The sequence below is a fragment of the Clarias gariepinus genome, chromosome 26 (genome assembly GCF_024256425.1).
Source record: "Clarias gariepinus isolate MV-2021 ecotype Netherlands chromosome 26, CGAR_prim_01v2, whole genome shotgun sequence".
Lineage (NCBI taxonomy): Eukaryota > Metazoa > Chordata > Actinopteri > Siluriformes > Clariidae > Clarias > Clarias gariepinus.
The window spans coordinates 10,793,688-10,815,919 of NC_071125.1; the positions used below are offsets into that span (position 1 = coordinate 10,793,688).

Genomic DNA, 22,232 nt, shown 5'->3' on the forward strand with positions numbered 1-22,232 from the left:
TTATAGACATTATAAGACATGCATTTGTAGTGCGTTTCATTTTATTAATGACGACAAAATAATAAATAATCATTATTGAAAAGCAGGCGTGGCCAACTTATCATCATTAGCAGCAAAGTCAACTCGGATTTTACATTGATATTATCAAGGCATTTGATTTTGACTATGAACAGCATTTAATAGAATAAAACAGGAATGAACCGTCAAAGTCCATATCTATCCAAAAGATGGCGACAGAGAACGACTGAAGAAGGGTAGACCGGGAAAAGGTTGTACGGCAGGGCAGGCACTTTGACAATCATTTAAAGTTCAGCGTAATTGGTATTGTCAAACAAGACGTATGGTGATATATTGTGGAAATCAGGAAAATAAATAAATGAGAAGCCGAGGAACATCAATATCAACAGACAAACCTCTGCTAGGTACTGCTATACATGAATATAAACTATATTTATATATATATATATATACACTCTTACTCATCGTTATTACCGTTTAATCCTGTATTCATGGTCTCGGGGGCATGGAGCCTATCCCTAGATAGCACGAGGCAGAGTACACCTAGGACAGGGCGCCAATGCATCGCAGGGCACACAGACATGCCGCCAATAGTAATGATTATTATTAATGTAACATGTTTGCGTTACACACACACACACACACACACACACTGGTAGTAACTCTTGTGAGTCATTTATTAAAATTGCCAGTTGAAGTATTTTAAGAGAATAAGAAAATATTTTTCGAAAATCCCAAGTTTTTCACACACACACACACACTCACACACACACACACACACACACACACTGTTTAACTGTACAACTTTTGTACTTTACAACTTTTTTGTACTGTGCAACTTTTTAAAGTATAATATGCTAATTTAGGGAAAAGAAAACATAAATTCTAATATAATTTAAATTAATCGATACTTAATTTTCCTATTCAACGAAAGGAAGATATTGTACAAAATTACACATTCTGATAACTATTAAGTTCTTCTTTTTCTTATAACACTGATAATATCCACACGGTACCGCGCCTTAAATGATTAAGTCGAATGAAGCCTGTTGAGAGGAATTTCTTCAGTATTTTTACCTTCTTGTGTGTTATTCAACCTTAAACATACGCAATACAGTGCGCATGCGCCACGAGGCGAGTGTCTTTTTTCATGACCAGGTGAGTAGATTTCAGGTAGTTCAGGTAGAAGTGAAATTTGACTTAAGGACAAGAGACTAAATACGTTAGCACGACGTGTGAACTTTTCGGCAACAAGATTCACCAATGTCAATAGTTGGTATAATGGGAGATTGGCAGGTACGTACTTTTCCATTGGGTCATGAAGGTGTGTGTTTTTATTTTAACTTTGACCAGTCAATGCGACTTTTTTATACAGCTTAATTCTCACAGGAAATCATATCATTGTATATCATGCACCGTAATTAAGGTCGTACCATGCACCCTTTATTTGCAGTAATAAAACTGCATGCTTTGAAAAGATATGGCGATTTGAACAAGCTGGTAAGTAAAATATCATGCGTCGAAGTCATGCATTTGTAAACAGTTGTGTAGAACTGAATATGCAACGTAAGAATCTGTTTTGAGGGCAGAAACTGACTGATTGTCCAACTCCGAAAACATAATGCAAAACATTAAAGTCATATTTGTTATCACGCTTGTAAAAAAATTACCTTTTTTTAGGAAAACTATTTTGGTGCATTTCAAACAACGCTGGTTATTCTAAGACACAGTTGCTTTACAAAACAGCAGTTCTTTTTTTTTTTTGGAATAATCAAGACACCATATACGATATCAGCGTTTAATATAAGTCCAACAGAAATGTGACCATGTTCAATATACTGTAGAATATTACTTTAAACTGTGCGGTTCTGGTGTTAGAGTGTTTAACTAAACAATTTATTTAAAAAAAACGAAATAATTGTACAGTTACTTTGATAGGCGTGCGGTAACAATAGCTAATTAATTTGGCGAGTAAATATGCAAAATCTATAACATGTTGAAATAAAAATGTTACAATGGTTATAACAGCTGGCACACAGACATATATATATATATATATATATATATATATATATATATATATATATATATATATATATATATATGGAGCAATATATATATACCGAAAGAGAGATAAAGATAGATAGGCTTTGAGGTTCAAACTCGTATCAAAGGTGGCGGCTGGTTTCACTATTGCGATTTTACCTAAGCGTGAATGAAACCCCCCACAAAAACTAGCACAGAGCGACCTTTCTATTCAACTTTTCTTTGTCGTTATTTCCATTCTGAGCAAAGTTTCTTTCGTCCTCTCATTAATGACAACTGTTTGGGGGTTTCGCTACCAAAATGATAATGGCGACCAGAGACGACTAACGCCTTAAACCGGTCAACCTGTCCCTGACTGGCAACCCGGGGTGCTCGTGTCGCCTCTTTCGAGCGCCTAAACCCCACTCGACCAGTCGCTCATTCATATTTAACAACCCATGTTGTTGTGTTAATTATTTACATTTCTAAAATAGCACACGTCCCGTACATGCACGAGGATTGACCTCTTAGCATAACAGTGGCAGTGCTGCTTCACGGTCAAAGATCTCAATGGGTCTAAAACAACAGTTTACGAAAATCAGTGTGGCAACAAAGTATTTCTGGCGACAGAGAGACGTGGGGTATTTGCATTGCATGACAGGCACTATGATATGCTTAAAGATCTTAGTTTGAGAGCTGTCATTGAGACACTTGCTCAGTCTTAAAAGTCTTAAAAGGCATGATTACAGGAAATAACGGAGCACTTTGTAGTTATTTTCTATGTTCGGGCTTATTATTATAATTATTATTAGTAAACTATATCGAAGTGTTGAATAATTAATAAAAAGCGTTTTTTTGTTGTTTGTTTTAATATTTTAACTTGACACAAACTGTGGATTCGTAGCTTAAAAAATAGGGAAAATATTGCAATTTTTCAGTTTTCTTGCCTTTTTTGCGTGCGTATAGTTATGGATGTTGAGTAATGAGAATGGAACGGCGGTTAATATGCTAATGAGGAACACCAGCGTTCATACAGTAGTGCGAGAGGCTCTTAACTCTCACCATTAGAGGGAGATCTGAGCGCGCGCACAGCTCAAGCTGCCAAAAAGCCTGTCCAGCATAGCTTTCGCGCACTGTGTAAAACTAGGCAAAAGACGCTGTTCATTCTACAACTCATGAAAATGCTTTGGAAATTAACTGATAATATTAAATATGAAGACTGCGAGGTAAGACAGTTTTTTTCTTCACAGTTATTTTTTTCCACATTTACATTGCACATGCAGTCACATTGTTATGGATCAAATTAGATTTTTTATTTAGTATATTATTTGTAATACATCCGTTTTATTAAATTGCAGAATGTGCGGGGTTGAATAATATACTACTACTACTACTACTACTACTAATAATAATAATAATTATTATTATAATTATTATTATTATTATTGTTGTTGTTGTTGTTGATAATAATAATAATAATAATATTGTTGTTTCTATTATTATTATTATTATTATTATTATTATTATTGTTGTTGTTGTTGTTGTTGTTGTTTTCAAACATATTAATGAATTTTTAGACCAAGAAATATAAATATAATCAAATAGCTAAAATATTTTTTTTTATAAAAAAATTTATAAAAACGTGCGTGTGTATGTATGTATGTTTGTGATCAGAAAGGTTAGCACCTTTTGAAAGCTTTCATAAGTAATATTTTGTATCTGTTGTGAAGTGGCAAAGCCAGTTGAACATGTTTTTGACCGCCTGTGGAAGACAGGCATACCAAGAAACTTTAATAGCATGTTTTTTCGCAATTCTGATTGCCTTTGTTGTTCAATCTTGTATATATTGTCAGTAGAGCATTTATCCACATCTTCTTTATATATATATATATAATGCTAGGTTTCAAAATTAAGGTAATAAATTGCACCCGTCAATCCAAAAAAAGATCTGGGTGCGGAAAAGCTGAGAAGGCAAAGTAGTTGTGAGTCCCTCTTCTCGTGTGTTTGCACGGTAGACGTTGTCTCGTAAAGTTCAGTGTATTTTTGTTCATAGGACAATTGGAGTTGTTCGATGTCGCAATAGAGCCGTTTATTTTTCTGGGTCGGTTGTAGAAGGTCAAAAAGTGCAGAAAGATGGACAACGAAGCAAAAGACAATAAAACACTACGCAGACGACCGCCCTGCCAAAACTAAAAATATGCTAAATGAAATGGCCTTGGTGCTTGCTGGATTTTCACACGAATCATAGGTGCAGTGTTTTCTTCCTTCATTCTTCATTTCGTCGGTTCCCAGTTCATTCTGCCGTTTTTTTCACTTTTGCTTGCCCTCGAACCTTTTAAAATGTTTACCTCTCTCTCTCTCTGATTCGTCAGCCGCAAGAGAATGTCCCTCTTTTTGTCTCCCTCCCTCCCTCTCTTTCTCTCACTCCCCTCTCGTTCTCACCCCATCTCTGATTAGATATACCGATTCCTCGTTCAATGGACGTCATTTAGTGCAGAGTCTGCCTTGAGTTGCTTCCTCGCTTCACGCTCGATTTCCGACCATTCTTCTCTTAAGCGTTCGTGTAATATTAATAGTCATGAATATCTTCTATTAGGAATCCAGAAGAAGACGCAGCTCATTGCTACTATGCGCCTAAGCACGGGATCAGCTCATTGACAGAGCGAAGCGATGGAAAAAGGATTCAAGACACTTTAAACAGTTATCCGCAAAAAATCTAACCGCTGCATTTCAACGGCAAATGAAGAACACTGGGAATCTACCCAAACTCTGATGGATTATCGTGGTTCTTTTTCACTTATTTGAACACTCGCCTCCGTGATTTCGACGCAGAACACAGTGCTGAGTTTGATTCGTTTATTTTTCTTTTTTTGTCGACACTCTTCTTTCCCAAATTTTCGCGTTTGAAAACGCTCGGAAATCTTCGCAGATGTTAGTGCACAGTTTTTCCGCGATGGTGAGTGACAATCCGGGCTATAGTTTAAAGAGATCCTCACATTTTGACTCTATTAGTTTTATATTCTAGCATAATGTAGACTGTACTTTTCTCCCCAACATTAAACGCGATTATAAGAGTATTTTATTCAATTAAAATACTTAACATTTCTTCGTCTCTTAGCTGTTAATTTAAAACAAATGATGCAAAAGTCGGCAGAATTGCTTACGGATTTATAACTCGCCAAATGATTTCCCTCTGCTTTTGAAAGCCAGATATGTCTATTATTATTTTATTGTTGTCAGCATCTAATGTATATCATCTACCTTTTAGAAAGAGACATGCGTTCATGTATATTAAAAATTATTTAGGTTAGAAAGCCGAGCTTGACTCTTCCAGATGTGAAACAAATAATCAAAAAAATCGATCAGAGTGAAAGTTTTCTCCTTTTCTCTCTTTACAGGATCGTCACGACGGTACCAGCAACGGCACAGCCAGGCTACCTCAGCTGGGCAGCGTGGGTCAGTACAGCAGCGCACCGCCGCTCTCCCACACGCCGAACTCGGACTTCCAGCCGCCGTATTTCCCGCCGCCCTATCAGCCCATCTATCCGCAGTCTCAGGATCCCTACTCGCACGTGAACGATCCATACTCCATAAACTCGCTACATGCCCAGCCTCAGCCTCAGCATCCGGCCTGGCCGAGCCAGAGGCAGAGCCAGGAAAGTGGCCTGCTGCACCAGCACCGTGGCCTGCCGCACCAGCTCTGCAGGGAGTACCGCCGAGAAGTGCTGCTGCCTTCGGCCCACGGCCTTGACACTGGGCTCACAGACTCGATCCCCATCCATGGAATACCTCATTCTTTAGACGATGTACAGGTAAGGTGAAGCGTCAATTTTAGCGTCACCCTCGGGGTGTGTTAACAGCTACATTCTGCCGGGTTCTTCAAAACCTTTTACTAAAAAAGAGCAGAGTTTGTCTTTTTTTGCCTTAAAATTCATTAAAAAATATTGTCTACGGTCCAGTACCCTATAAATACTAGTAATAGCAAGGTGCGATTTGAGATTAAACCTGTTAATAAAAGATCTTGTAATTGGCAAATTATTTGTGCTATAAACACCACTGCTATTTGGCGCGGGGGTAGGGTGTTGAATATGGTTCACTTTGATATCAACACTGCCTAATGTGTTATCTAGTAATAAAGTTTTTTCATTTTCGAATTTTTAAAACAACATTGGATGAGTGAGAAGTGTTAAAACAGAGTAAAAATAAAATAAAGCGCTCATAAAATTGAGAAAACAATGCAGATGTTACAATCCATTACAAACAGCTACATAATTATTAAAACTACATACATGCTCAAGAAGAGACCATGCTTTATTGCACATTTTCCTTAATACTGACTGACATTTTTGTCTATGGCTCTTGGTAACCCGCATTTCAGCAATGATTTTAAAAAGAGACAAGGCTATTGGTCTATTCCACACAACACCATTTCATGAAGAGGGCCTACAGAGACATTTATTGTTTAGCAAATATAATAAAACGCAGATTATGGATACATCATTACCATCTCATTTTTTAGGATAAAGATTTTCTCTTAGTGGCCTATATATTTTGCCATTTTACAAGTTGTCACAAATTCTGATACGACAATACGACGAAATCTTCCTTCGTCTCTGTAAAAATAAATTATCATTTAGACAATCTTTATACTTTTTTTTTTCGATGCATTCTAGTATGATTCTTAATATTTTGCTTTCATCGTTTGTAGCACGTTGAAGATCAAGGAATTCACATCCCTGACCAAACCGTAATCAAAAAAGGTAAGCAATTTCCTTTTAAATACCGTACGTGCCTCGACTGGCTGCTCAGGGTTGTAAAGCCTAGTCGAACTTGCTCTAAAGTGTACACTGGGTTAATTTGTAGGCTTTTAGTTAGCTGGCCGTTGGGGTACTAATCATTTTAAATAATACACCTTCAGCGGACTTCCAATAATATTCGCTTTATGCGATACTATTTCTTTCATCCTGATTTGCTCATGACGTCGCAGAAGGAAATTCTAATAAGAAAATTGCAGCTTTAACAATTAATGCACCGCGTACATTTATAGAACTTACAGTACAAATACGCTGTCCATACAGATGTATACATAGCCTATATTAATCTAAAATGAGAATTCTTATGTTTAATAACACATTTGTATTTTGTTCCGTTTCGTGGAGGACATAATTGAAGAAGCACAGATTCAGAAAGGATAAACAAAAAATCGATATCATGACTGTTTATTTTTTTAAACGTCTCATACGTTGCAGATGCATTTCAGCGACGTATTTTTTCATATCTGCACGATAATTGGTTGTTATATTAGCAATCTCCGGAGTTCGCTTAACTGCCATTGTCTCTATTAGCCTCCGCTGAGCCATTAATGTCACAAGTGATCTATCCAAACGTGCTTAGCCCTTTGTCTCCGTTTACCGTGCAAAGAACGACAAAGAAACACCACGCGTTGCAGTCGCATACGAGCATGCACGGTGTGTGTGTGTGTGTGTGTGTGTGTTGGGGGGGGGCGGGTGTAGAAAATGTGCAATAAGCAGATTAGGCCATTTTAGTCCCTCAGAAATGTATTCCACAAGAATAGTAAATACTGGATTAGAAACTATAATTTTGCTCATATAGACGCAACATTATATTATTATTATTATTATTATTATTATTATTAATAATAATAATAATAATAATAATAATGTTGCGTAGCAATAAAGAATAATTTCGTTATGTATGGGCCTCATTTATTGTTTAAAATGCTGTTTTCTTCATTAACCTGCCTAGCAGGAGATCCAGTTGTTGTCCATATCGAACCAATTCAATATCACGACTGTGATAATATTAAGTATTTTGATGGCCAGATCACTTTATTACCCGAGGCGTATTTGAGCAGTTACATTCATGAGCCTGAATAAAAAGTCACTCCTTGCGAATGTATTTTCTACAACTAGGCGCCTTCCTTTGCGATCAGGACCTACTACCTATAATAATACATACTTCATAAGTACACACGTCTATTCTTGTTTGAATTTTCTGGCAGATAGCAATACATCCTTTGCAAGTGGTTCACGAAGCAGGTGAGACCGTATATCCTTAATATTTATCTGTGTCCTGTTTTCCTTTCAGGTCCAGTTTCGTTATCCAAGAACAGCAGCAACGTTTCGGCTATACCTATAAATAAGGATGGTCTTTTTGGAGGGGTGGTGAATCCAAACGAAGTTTTTTGTTCTGTTCCGGGTCGTCTGTCTCTTCTCAGCTCTACATCAAAGTACAAGGTCACAGTAGCGGAAGTGCAGAGACGCCTCTCGCCGCCTGAGTGCCTGAACGCCTCCTTGCTCGGTGGGGTGTTGAGAAGGTGAGACGGTCTCCCTGTGTATTTTTCCTCTTTACTTTCCTTTTCAAGTTCCACCAATAATTACATCGACCAACTAATTTAGCATTGTAACACAAAGGTCACCATATCTACACTGATACATCGATATATATTGAAAAAAACTGGCAACCCTGCCCAAACATACTAAAAGACAAACGATGCAAATAAAACAGCAATTAATAATTATTTATTGTGTGCATTTTAGGAACAGTATAATAACATTTTGCGCAGTAGTAATTCGTGTATGCTCTTAGGTAAGAGAAAGCAACCTGTAAATGACGCTTAATGCTTCTTAATTACACACATGCAGAAGTAGCCTATAAGCTGATTCCTGTCACTCAAAATGTTAAGGACAGAGAAAAACAGGATATTTAACTGTTCAACATTTCGATTAACAGGGCGAAATCCAAAAATGGTGGAAGATCCCTAAGAGAGAAACTGGACAAAATCGGATTAAATTTACCGGCGGGAAGACGCAAAGCCGCAAACGTAACTCTGTTGACGTCATTGGTAGAAGGTAAGTCGCATTATAAATGCTGTTTAAATCTGGTGCTTAATTTTATTGCACATGTCCATTCTAAAGCAGCATACGAAGTGTCAATCCAAGATTTTTGATCAGAAGACGCGAATCCTAAAAACATGAAACATTTTCCTATTAAGTGTACCCTTCTAATCTGTATGAACAGTGCTGATCAGCAGACGTAACACTGTTTCAGGCAATCATACAGAGCTGCGACTTATGTCTAACCCATAATTTTACCTGATGTTTATGGTCAACTGCTTTAACCTCGTGTACTTTTAGTAAAGCATTATTTTATTGATTATGGTGGAGGGAACTGACTGATTAACGGCATATTAAATATTATTATATTAATTTTGTAAATTATTATTCGTATTATTGTAGTAGTAGTAGTAGTAGTAGTTGTTATTATGGTTATTATTATTGTTGTTGTTTGTTGTTATTTACATATATTGCCTTGTGTGCGTTATATGCTTTATATGTTTTAAAAAACTATTTTCTTGCTAAGTTGAAGGTGATTATGCTGTTCGGTGGTATTTGTTTCTTAAAGGTGAAAGTCTGAGACGGTTCATTGGTTCTTGTTAATAATTGTCGCTGAAGACTGAAAGCAATTTTCATCCAGCTTCATTGAAATTTGGTTTTGTATGTTAATGTGCCTGTTGAAATGTATGATTCCGTCACGATAAAGTGGAGGTGCCTGGGGACGCGGAGCCGAGTGGTGATATATAGGACAGCGGTTTTCTGAAGTGATGGTATTGTTTACTGTGCTCCGTTTTATAGAAAGCGGTTTACTGGACCAGAGCTTGCTAATTGGCGCATGCGTCCTTCCGGGAGGGGGGGGGGGGGGATTTGGACTTGTGGCAGGAAAGCCTGAAGTTAAAATCCAACTGTTTCAGGAAATGAAAACCAAGACTTGAAAAAAAAAATCAACAAAACACACCTAGACTAAATGACCTAGTGATTCTCAAGGTTAAAGTAGGCATGCGTGTAAAAGAGCTTTGCTCACTGCTGCTTGTATTTGGTTTACCATGCAGAGCAATCTCTTCATCCGCCAATGGTTTTAGAAGGATTGGGAATCGATGTCTATGTGACACTTATTATTAAAAAATATTTGCCATTATTGTTTCTCTTATGATTAACTGATTTATTTTGACATACTTACTGAGAACACACAATTTTCCGTTTTTTTAACAGAAAATATAGTACTACGAAAAATCTGGTTGATCAATGTAAGGCTTTTAGGAAAATGCCCTGTCCTTTTGCCGAGAACGTTAATTAGATGATAAATGTTCAAAGTGAAGGTGTTAATTGGTCTACATTTGGTGTCAGTAATTTAAAGTAATACATTACACACTCAACCCATTTTTTTTTCTTTTTAGGCGAAGCGGTGCATCTTGCCAGAGATTTCGGATATGTATGCGAGACCGAATTCCCAGCCAAGGCAGTAGCTGAATATGTAAACCGTCAGCATTCCGATCCAAATGAACAAGTCCAAAGAAAAAATATGTTACTGGCAACAAAGTAAGTGATATCTTTTTGATTTTTAAATGACCAATTTTTTATTTGAGGCATTGCATTTTTAAAAAGTACATAGTTTGATTCAAAAACTCAGACGAATTAGGTGTAATTAATTAACAAATCTCATGCACTTTTCGTGCGCTAATTTTATGGGCATGTCAGATTTATGTATGAATTTAGCAAAGACATTTAGGAATTTTTGAGTTATAGTGAAGCATAATGGCAAACCATGCCATTGAGCGATGTCCTGACTACCTTCAAGTTCGAACGCGAACATTGCACTTCTTTCGCAATATTTCCCCAAATCAAGGTGAAAGAATAAATATACGCCATCATTCAAAAAGAAAACATATTATTATTATTTATTTGAAAAGGAACTACAAAAAAACAAACAAACAAACAAAAAAAAAAAAACAGGTTTATTATTAGGCTACTGCCAGCCCCAGATACGTGAGTGACGTACGGTAATGCGTATTTGACTTGATTCATCTGAACTTTGCTTTCTAACGGGCTTGATTCTGCAGTAACAGCAAAATTGTCATGGGTCATATTGATCACAGGCAGTGCACACTCGCATAAAATACAACAAAATTGTTGCAAATGCAGTTCTTACTGAAGCAGTCAGTTGTATATAAGATCAAATTGGTACCTTTGTGTGCACATAGCCTATCACGCCATCAGCTCCTCACACTGCATTGTGTCTCCTTCTAGACAAATCTGCAAAGAATTCACCGACCTTCTCTCCCAGGACCGCTCGCCTCTGGGGAATTCACGCCCGCAGCCCATACTCGAGCCGGGCATTCAGAGTTGTTTGACTCACTTCAGTCTCATTTCTCACGGATTCGGGACACCGGCAGTGTGCGCGGCCGTCACCGCTCTACAGAACTATTTGACCGAGGCCATTAAAGCGATGGATAAAATGTACCTCAACAACAATCCCAACAGCCACTCTGAGTCCGGCACTAAGGGTGGAGACAAAGACGAGAAGCACAGAAAGTGATCAACGACCATTAGATCACCGCACAGATATTGAAACGTATATATATTACACTAGTGATAAAAAGGACAATGTGCCATTTCCCGGTCTTGACGATTTCCTTGACATGTTTAATTTCTTTTAAAACCACAGTTCAGCCTGGAATTCATGGAAAGACACTTCTATCCACATGAGAAAAAAAAGTGTCAATGAGGTGCAGGAATCAGCTCCTGACAGGGGGGCGCGTGAGCAAAGGAGAAAAAAAAAAACTTTCAACACGACTTTTAATGAACTCCCTCTTTTTTATGAGCTGCAACGGGCTGCAATTTTGCCACCCTTGTCAGTTGACGATTGTAGCCATGTGACAAAAAGAAGCTGAAAGAGGATGATTTTCTATCAGTATTGTGAATGATAAACTTGAAAGAGTCCCACAGTTCCATGCCATGTCTTCACACACAGACGATTCACTCGGAGAGACCAACTTGAACTTTAAATTTAAACACGATTCACGGTTATATGAGGGAATCTGTGTTCATGTATGTATATATTTATTTATGTGTAATTTAACGGGAACTGTAAATATGGTGCATCTGTTGAAACTTCTTTTTTTTTTTTATTTATCTGGTGCCTCCTGTTTTAGTGGGTTTGAATATTCGCTTAGTTCTTTATGTGGTTTTACGGTTCTTAGAAAACAGAAGGGTTTTTTTTTCCAATTCAACCCTCTTGTAGCATGTTGAGGCGTCACTGAAGCAAGTGAACAAATTTAATAGAAATAAACGTTTATTTCTTTGTCTATCCCTCATGTCATTTCCTTTTAAATTGGAAAAGGAATCACTAAAAGACCCCGTGACTAGTTTTATGTTACTTTTTCTTGAGCTTTTATGTAAGCTTTTATTGTGTTGTGCCAATCAGAATACTTTTCACGTCGTGTTCTTCCCTTGAAGCACCATAAGAGCAATAAACGGATAACCTATTGTCTTTAAAATTCGTTTTCTTTTTGTTTCATTTTTTAAGGAATTTCAAAACATTTTGGACCATCTGATATCTGGTACCCTATGCCCAATGTCGAATTGGAGGCGGGTTTATCTGTATTGTGCTGGCAATAGTTCCCATGCCTGTCAATGTATTATAGTCATTTGTTGCCCACAAAAGAAAATAAATATTTGATACGCTCCATGTCAAATTTCGATTTTAATTATTCACCTTTTATTTGTATTTAGTGACTGAGACGCTGGACTTTATTTATTTATTTATTTATTTATTTATTACGGTTACTGTAGCCTAATTGTGCTAAGCTCTCCCCTGGCGATTGTTCCATCAAGCAGTTTAACCCACTGTTTCTCTTACGACTACTAATAGTATTTAACAATAATAATAATAATAAAAATAATAAATAAATAAAAAAATAACAATAATATGATTTTGGACAAAAAAAGAGTAAAATTACTTTGAATTCTGCGCAAGAGATCATTCAAATATTTCAGCTTTTACAAGTCAAATGAGACAGACAACAATGCATTCTCAATCGTGTTTGAAGTGAATATATGTGGTTTTGGCCCTCAAGCAAAACAGTTTTAAACTCAGTCAGATGTATTAGCTTGGGTTGGGGGTGAGTACACTTGCCGTGGCAGCCCTGTATGCTGTTAGGCGCCACTTTGTTTGGATATGTTTTTTCTGCCAAATTACGATAAATACAAACAATAATATTACGACGTGTGGAAAATGGTCATACAGTATTTGGATGAAGTTTGGTGGATTCCACTTCAATAGCCTACTATTTTAAAATAATAATACAGTTAATACTCGCCCTTTTTACAGGTTTTCTCGTCATATTTCGTTTGATAAAATTTTGTAATGTGGGGCTTCTTCGGGTCAGTAATTCTGGCAGCCGAGCAACTATTAAATATTTATTAAAACGTATTTTTCTTACATTGTATTGTTTTATACTGGTATGAATCACTGCATAACTTCAATTCACAATACGTTTGATTGGTAATTAGTACCATGCTTTTCGAAATCAATCTCCAGTGGTGCGTTGTGAACTGGCTCCGTTCCCTTTCACAGTGAACGGCTCAGTTCCCTAAAGCGTACATTTGGGATGCCACTGACGTAAGATTGCAGGCTAGATTTTTTTTTTACTCGCAGTGGCCTTTTTCGATTCGGTGGCTGTTGTTTTCAAATAAGGTTATGGAAACCTAACTGCAGACGTCCTCGGTATAATTACAATGTAAAGTGCTGCAGCAGGTGAGCATTATCTGTCAGTAATGTTTTTGTTGGCCCTATTTCAGATTGTGTGTAGGAGCCTAACCACCGGCGCAATGGCTCACTTAAAAAGAGTGATATTCGGCTGCATCTTCTGTACTAGTCGGCCGGGGAACGCACAAACAATCATTTTAGGAAAACGAGCAAAAGATGAGGAAAAGGGCTGCGCGAGTCTTTCTTTTCTACAAACGTAACAAGATGATTTAGTGTGTTTTATGCTAGTGTTGTATTAGCGTTTTTGTAAACGAGAGTAAAGATTTTAAACTGCATACATTAACCCATTGCGTGTTATTCATATGCAGATCAGGGTTCATTTTCTCCTCATAAATGTAAAGCATTTATTTTAAGCATTCCGTTTACGTTCCCACAGTGTATGTGCTTGCGAAACAGACCATAATACATTTGTATTTTAATTTGTATTTTACTGCAATTTTGCCTCAAATGGAGGAACTAGTTTACTATAATGCCTGGAAGCAGGGGCTGTGTGTGAAAAACAGCGCGAACTACAATTCGGGGCTTTGCAGTACCCTGCTGAATTTGGTTAATTCTCTATCAACGAAATCTACCAATTTCACAGAATTGTTTTCTGATAATTAACGTTATTGAGTTAAAAATGTATTGAAATATACAGTATTATTCCTATAGCGAGCGCCTGAAAATATAACAATGCTTTTAACTGAGTGAGTGTGTGTGCGGAACGTAGAAGGGGGAGCACGCATCCTTAATTCTGCAGGACCTATTTACCCAACTCAATTTGATGCTCTCTCTCTCTCTCTCTCTCTCTCTCACACACACACACACACACACACACACACACGCACACACACACACACACCTGCTGTTATGATGGGTATGCTTTAAAACTTTGGCCTAAGTTAATTACAGTCGAACGAAACTCACTAGCTCGTACACTCAGGACGTTCACAGGAACAGTAATTTAAAGTGGAGAAAAGCGACATATTCAACACCGCTGACAGAAAATTACTTCATCAAAATGTCACTGCCTCAGATAAGCTCATATTGGATAATACGGTCGCGCTAGCCCTTTTTTGAAAGAAAATGAAACGAAATTCACGTACGCATCAATGAGCTGATACATTCGTCTACGAATTGTGTGACCATTAGCCTATAAAATTCTACTTTTGTTTGGTTATAACTATGAGCAGGTCGTACGAATTTTAACCTCAGCTGAAAGCTTGTTGGCCAGGCGATACACTAAGGCAGTGGGAATAAATGAACTGACGCCAAAGCAGCAGTATTAATAGTCTATTAACATGAATCAAACAAACAAGCCACATTATCAAATCTACAAAAAACAGATTTCACTTTTCCTGTCTTTATTTAAAATAATTTGAGTTACTAATAACTAAATTAATTTCATCATAAAAACTGTTTATAAAAGAAGATTTTAAAACTGTGTTATTTTGTTTGACTGAGACAATTTTTTTCTCAATCGCGGTACGTGACTCTGTAGTTTTGTATATTTGAGCGCAGAAAAGCTAATTGTAGTCGACTCGTAACCTCAGCACCTCATCATTTGAGGTCTCGCCCCATTACTGACCCTAGTCGAGTGAGCAGGCTGGGGGACACAGCAATGCCAAGAGAGGTCAAAGACTTCACCAAATCGTTCCTGATAGTTCGACGCATTAAGCAAATCGATTAGGAATCTGACTAAGCAAGCTGCAAAAAATTAATTGGTCTGGTACACACTTTCTAAGCTATTTATAGGGTGAATGAATAAAAGCATTGAACGTTGTTGTAAACATTCTAAACTTTATATTATTATTATTATTATTATTATTGGGTAAAAATCGTTTGTTGTCAATTTAATGTTTAAATATTTCAACCTTGTTTAAAATAAGTTTATTTTGACTAAAAATCTAAAAATTAAATTAAATGCTCTTAAATTGTATCTTGTTTTTTTTTTTTTTTTTTTTTTTAGGTATATTGTCACACAACCATGCTTTAAATATTTACTAAAAATTATATTTAGGGCAGGATAAGGTTTATAATTTTTACTCCAAAAACGTGAAGGTTATGCTTCTTTGCAGTTCAACACTGTTTGTACACACAAAAAATAAAGGGTCCACAACGATGTAAATGTTTCATTTTCTGCTTAATATAGTTTATATTCCAGTTTGTGCCTCGCGCTCCCCCTTTCTCGCCCAAACCAGCCGGGGGGAATGTTGCCGCGGGCCAAACATATGCTTCTTTCCATTGCGCTAATCCAAATTCAGCGTGGAGGAATAATTGCTCGAGTGGCCATGGTTTCACAGGGCTTTGTCCCTCACTGGCTCCCGTCAGCCAGGCACACGCCATTTCAATCAATTTCTTTTGAGGGCTGTCTCTTTTTATCAAACCTTAGTCCCTGCAAATGATGTGAACATTTAACAAACCGCTTCACGCTTCATAAAGAATGCCAACCTGTTCTCCCCTTCTCCCTTCTCTCATGCTCGTGTATAAACACACACACAAAAACACACACACAACGGCACAAAAAGATAAGGAAAACCACCATATTATTCATTCATTTATTTGTTTTATTGTGTCATTTTTCTTCTCTGAATACGCGCATCTCGGACAATCCAGGAATGCCATCAGAGTTGACTTATGATGTCGAATTAATCGCAACGGCACAATCAAAACACAACCATGAAATAATCATACAATTATTTATAATACTTCACCTAAAAAAAGATGACGAATGCAATTTATAAGCAATGGTGAACAAATACAAATTGTTTTATTTACTTAAGAAAGGAAAGGTTCACATACATGTAAAAAACAAACAAACAAACAAACAAACAAACAAAAAACATCTAGTATATTAGCTACTATTTCATCTCATATAATCTGCATCACCTGGACTCACCTTACCGAATAGGCAGGCCTGGAGCTATCCTTGTTCACTACACAAATATGTTAGCTCTTGAATCGGTTGAAAAACTATATATTATCAGAAGTTTAACAAATCTAACAAAATTTTTCCAGAGTCCAAATTAAATAATCAAATTTACAGTCATTATGGCTCTCCAACGTGAAACAAGCATCTTCCAGAAAGTCAGTTGAAAGTTCTTAAAAACTATATAAGTGAATAATCAATGGAAGACAGTATGGCAACAAATGCAAAGAAACTGTGTGTGAATGCCATAAAGAAAAGCTTTAGAAAACTACATATTAATATGTTACAGACTTATGAACTGAATCCTAAAAAGTATGGTCTAAGTTAAATATTTCTAAGGTTCATTAACACGTTTCAGGCATTAACGTCAATCAGCATCTCATATAAACGCACAACACCTATCTAAAACCACACAACTAAACAACCTTAGTAGAGCAAATAAATGTGCAATTGGTTAATAGACAGCTGGAAAAAACTGACAAATTGTTTCCTTACTGTCAAACATACAAAGGAGAAACAAACCAGATTCGGGACACTTATAATCTCACCAATGAAATAGATATAAAAAATAAATAAATATAAGAATGGCTGCCCAAAGAGAAAAAGATTTGTGCTTGTTGTGCACAACAGGTGAAGCAGAGATAAAGAGTATTTTCATTATTGCAGTCGTAAAAAATGAACTAGTAGTAACGAATAAAGAAAGAACAGTTAATGTAAATTAAAGGTCACTGTTATGTAGACAACGTATTTTAGACAAACTAATGGTAATCGACAACAATGACATGTCAATTTTCTTTAAAAATCTTTAAAACAGATTAAATTAAAGATTATTTATTCGCCATAAACAATACCACTGGATACTATTGGATATTGGACGTAAACACCATATAATAGCATGTGGTGTGTGTGTGTATATATATATATATATATATATATATATATATATATATATATATATATATATATATATGTGTGTGTGTGTGTGTGTGTGTGTGTGTGTGTGTTTGAATGTACGTATAAAACGTTTAGTGACTGTGCATCTCCGAGAGATGCTGTTGCTATTTTATAACCAATGATCTGAAAAGCCTTCACAAAGGCAGTTTTTGGAGCAGACTGTTTGATGGGTGGAATGTGTTAGCAATGATTTTTTTGGCAAAATTTTTCTATACATGTATAGTGAAGACAGACTTTCAGCAAATGATGTTCTAACAGTGAATTGGAATTTTCTCTTTAACTGAGATTAAACCGCACTAACACCAGCAATAACTGCTCAAGTACGAATGCTTTTAGTGGTGGCAATGCAGAATTGCACTTTTACGTTCTGATTAATAGCGCTTTTTTTTTGGCAAACCTGTTTCAAAATTAAGCCTAAAGCAGTATTTAACCGTTTTCAACTCTTCTAAAGGTAACTGTTGTGGGATTAATACAGTCATCTGCACTGACACAGTCAATGAAAGTTTTTACAGTCGGTTAATACACAGAAAAAAGCGAAATGAATACTATAAGACTAATTCGTACTAAATTAAGAGAATAAACGTTTTTTTTATTTTCCAGTTCCCTTATGTGAAGTCTGTATTGTTGAAATATCGTACTTTAGTAACAATCCATGCCCTGCAGTAACTTTGATCACTTAACACTTAACACAATACTACAATATCATCATCATCATCACCATCAACAACAACAACAGCAACAACAAGAAAAACATTAACTAGTTACTCTTGTTAACTCTTGTTAACTCTTTTAGGATGATTCCAAAGTCGGTTAAGGTTTTATATGTTAAGGTTTGTATCAGCGATTGAATGCCTTTTCCGTTATTTTTACGTTCTAATACTACTGGACTTTTGCCTTTTTCTCCTTATCTCCGTATCTCCTCAGCTAAGAACAACAAGCGGAATCCATCACCAAACAATTAAAACTCCGACACAGAGGTACTTAATCATGTCTACCATTCAGCTTGTCCAGTGTGTAGAGTGCTGGAGGTTTAGACATTCTTCCTCCGTCATTAGCAGTAACTTTATTTGTGATAGGTGTGTGTTGGTGAGCACTCTAACGGAGAAGATTAGAGAAGCGCATCCAGACTTTAGAGAGGGTTAGCGAGAGCAGTGTTATTCCCGTAGCGGAAAGTCTGGGTACCACAGGCGGAGATAGCCAGCCCCCGACTCCGGCATTAGAGCCCTCACAGCAGGGTGAGTGGGTGACGATTCGGCGGCATACTCGTTCAGCCAAAGCTAACGCTAAGGCTAGCCCACCGTAGCACACCTCCTCTGTGCTTCACGTGTCCAACAGGTTTGCTCTCCTCAGTGTTGCACACTCTGAGAAACCCAAAAGCGCTCTGGTTATAGGAGACTCTATACTGAGGCACGTGAAATTGGCCAGGCCTAAAGGGGCGCCAGCGGCATGGATAGGTGTATCCTGAGAGCCAAAGCACCGGATATAGCAGGTAATCTTAGGGGTCTAGGACAGCATAGGTTCTCTAAGATAGTGGTACATGCTGGAGTAAACTATATACGTCTCCGTCAGGCAGAGGTTAGTAAGGGTAACTTTACAGAGATTTCGATGTTCGACGAAGTAGTATGCTCTGGTCCCATCCCACTGCGACGTGGTGACATAGCTTACAGCAGGTTATGGTCGCTGAACTGCTGGATGTCCAGGTGGTGTTCCGAAAATAATGTGGGCTTCATAGACAATTGTAAGACCTTTGAGGGCAAAGCTGGCCTGTTAGGGCGGTCCCATCCCACTCGGTAAGGTGCTGCTCTCATTTCTTGTAGTATAGCTCAATGTCTCAGAAGAAGCCTAGTTAATCGGTGACAATCCAGAGCCCAGGCAGGGAGCGGACAGACAGGCTAAACCAACAGTCTGCTAGCTGCATAGAATCGTCACTCAGGGTTCACTATATTGAGACTGTGTCTGTTCCCCTAGCTAAGCAAACATGTAGAAAGACTCAGAATGTCTGTTTTAGTAATTGAATTAATATAGAGAACAAAAATTTAAAACACACTGAATACTTAGCCAGCACATCGGATCTGAAGCTAGGACTGTTAAATATTAGATTGCTCGCATCTAAAGAGTTATTATTAATGAAACTATCACAGACCAGGAGTTTGATATATTATGTTTAACAGTAACCTGGATTAAGAGAACGAGTATGTAGCTCTAAGTAAAGCTAGTCCTCCTGGATACAACTACATACACCAGACTTGGCTAACTGGTAGAGGAGGAGGCATCGCAGTTATTTACAATTATAATCTGTCTATCGTACAAAAACACAGACTCAAATTTAATGCATTTGAAGTTCTAGCAACATAAAAAGTGTAGAAGTCAGCTCAGTCGATCCCACTAATTATCATTTACAGACCTCCAGGGCCGTACTCTGAATTTCTCTATGAATTTGCGAATTTACTCTTAACCTTGTTGTCTCTTTAGAAATGTTCATTGCTGGAGACTTTAATATTAATTTTGAGAATGCAGAAGACCCTCTGAGAACAGCATTTATGTCCATACTGGACTCAGTAGGAGTAAATCAGTGTGTAGTAGGACCCACTCATAAAGCAGGTCACACTTTAGATTTAATATTATTCTTCGGATTAAGTATAAGTAACCACAATTCCACAGTCTGAAGCTATCTCAGATCACTGTCTTGTCTCAATTAAAGTGTGTCATACTAATGTACACACAGCGCCATGCTACCACATTGAAAGTACATTCACATCAAATACCACACAGAGCTTTATCAATAATCTCCCAGAGTTATCAACTTTGATTGGATTACTATCTGACTTCACAGAACTCAGGCAGAACAGGCGACTGAATATTTAGAGTCAACATTTCATTATACTGTAGATACTGTAGCTCTAGTTAAAATTAAAATGATTAGAGATAAGAAACTCGCTCCCTGGTATAATGACCACAAACGCATTTTAAAAGAAACCGCTCAGAAATTAGAACGCAAATGGCGTCAAACTAAACTGCTAGTATTCCAAATAAGATGGGTGAATAACACCCTGAACTATAAAAGAGTTTTAAGTGATGCTAAATCATTGTATCTCTCCAATCCTATTGAAAATAACAAAAATAATCCTAGATTTTTATTTAATATTTGAATAAAAAAAAATTCAGGCTTTAAAACCAGATAATTTAAGTTATACAGATGATAAACTAACCACACCACATCAGAACCTAGAATACTTTACTCCCCTTGAAGAGAGTGAATTAATTTCACTCATCTCTTCTTCAAAATCTCATTCTGTGTATTAGATTCTATACCATCACATTTTCTTAAGCAGATAGTACCAGCAATAACAGAACCCCTGATGAAAATAATTAACTTTTCATTCAGCAGTGGGTATGTTCCCAAATCCTTTAAATAAGCAGTTATTAAAACGCTAATTAAGAAACCTGACCTTGTCAGCTGACCAATTACAGGCTGATATCAAACCTCCCCTTTATCTCTAAGATTCTGAAAAAGATAGTAGCACAGCAACTTTATGCATATCTACATAGGAATGGCATAAACGAACTGTATTAATCAGGATCTAGGCCTCATTACAGCACAGAGACAGCACTTGTAGTAAATTACCTCCTATTGGCCTCTAATCAGAGTTGCGTCACTATACTTGTGGTACTTGACCTTAGTGCAGTTTTTTACACTTCTGATCATAGTATTCGTCTTTACAAATTAGAAAATATAGTAGGAATTAAGCGAACAGCCCTTTTATGGCCAAGATCTTATTTGACTGATCGTTATCAGTTTGTAGATTTAAATGGTGACCATTCTGCATGTTCTAAAATAAAGTTTGGTGTTCCACAGGGTTCAGTTTTAGGCCCACTGCTTTTTTCTCTTTACATGCTTTCTCTGGCCAACATAATTTGTAAGCATGGTATTAGTTTTTATTGTTATGCTGATGACACACAGTTATATGTATCAGCAAAACAAAATGAAAAAAAAAACAGCTTACTAAAGTTGAGCAATGTGAGCAGGACATAAGAGATTGGATGTTAATTAACTAGTCATAGGACCACAAGCAGCAAGAAGCAAGCTATTTGATCAAACTGTAACATTAAGTGGCCTTTCTGTTCCATTAAGTGCACAGTGAAAGACCACGGTATGATTATAGATCCCAGCCTTCCATTTGAAGCACATGTAGATAATGTTACCAGGATAGTATTCTTTCACCTCAGAAATATTGCCAAGATAAGAAATATATTGTCACTAAACGATGTAGAAAAACTAGTTCACGCTTTTATCACCTCTATGTTGAACTATTGTAACGCCTTACTGGCTGGTTGTTCAACTAGGTGTATAAACAAGCTTTAGTTAGTCCAGAATGTAGCAGTGAGAGTCCTCACTAGAACCAGAAGATACAAGCTCGTCACCCCTATCTTATCCACATTGCATTGGCTCCCTCTGAAATTTTGCATCAATTTTAAAATACTACTCTTGACGTGTAAAGCATTAAATGGTCTCGCGCCACAGTATCTAAGTAAACTGCTAGTGTCTTACGATCTGCCACGCCTACTTCGATCAAAGGACGCAGTCAGTACCATGTATTATGAAAACTACCGCAGGGGGCAAAGCTTTTAAAGCTTTTTTAAAGTTATGAAATAGTCTTCTAATTAATGTTTAGAACTCAGACACAGTCTCAGTGTTTAAATA

At 37.0% G+C, this 22,232-nt stretch overlaps 1 protein-coding gene across 3 annotated transcripts; it reads left to right on the plus strand.

Annotated features, from left to right (window-relative positions):
- The first annotated feature begins 1,225 nt into the window (after positions 1-1,225).
- Positions 1,226-12,588, plus strand: tfap2a (transcription factor AP-2 alpha). 3 transcript variants are annotated; one of them, XM_053488378.1, is made up of 7 exons: positions 1,226-1,314; positions 5,442-5,855; positions 6,752-6,803; positions 8,152-8,380; positions 8,797-8,915; positions 10,298-10,439; positions 11,148-12,588. In XM_053488378.1, the coding sequence occupies exons 1-7, from the start codon at positions 1,282-1,284 to the stop codon at positions 11,434-11,436; spliced, it is 1,278 nt and encodes a 425-aa protein (XP_053344353.1). In that variant the 5' UTR covers positions 1,226-1,281; the 3' UTR covers positions 11,437-12,588. The 3 variants fall into 3 exon arrangements, with proteins under 3 accessions (XP_053344353.1, XP_053344352.1, XP_053344354.1); XM_053488377.1 differs by lacking the exon at positions 1,226-1,314 and adding an exon at positions 3,120-3,269; XM_053488379.1 differs by lacking the exon at positions 1,226-1,314 and adding an exon at positions 4,507-4,999.
- The last annotated feature ends 9,644 nt before the right edge of the window (positions 12,589-22,232 follow it).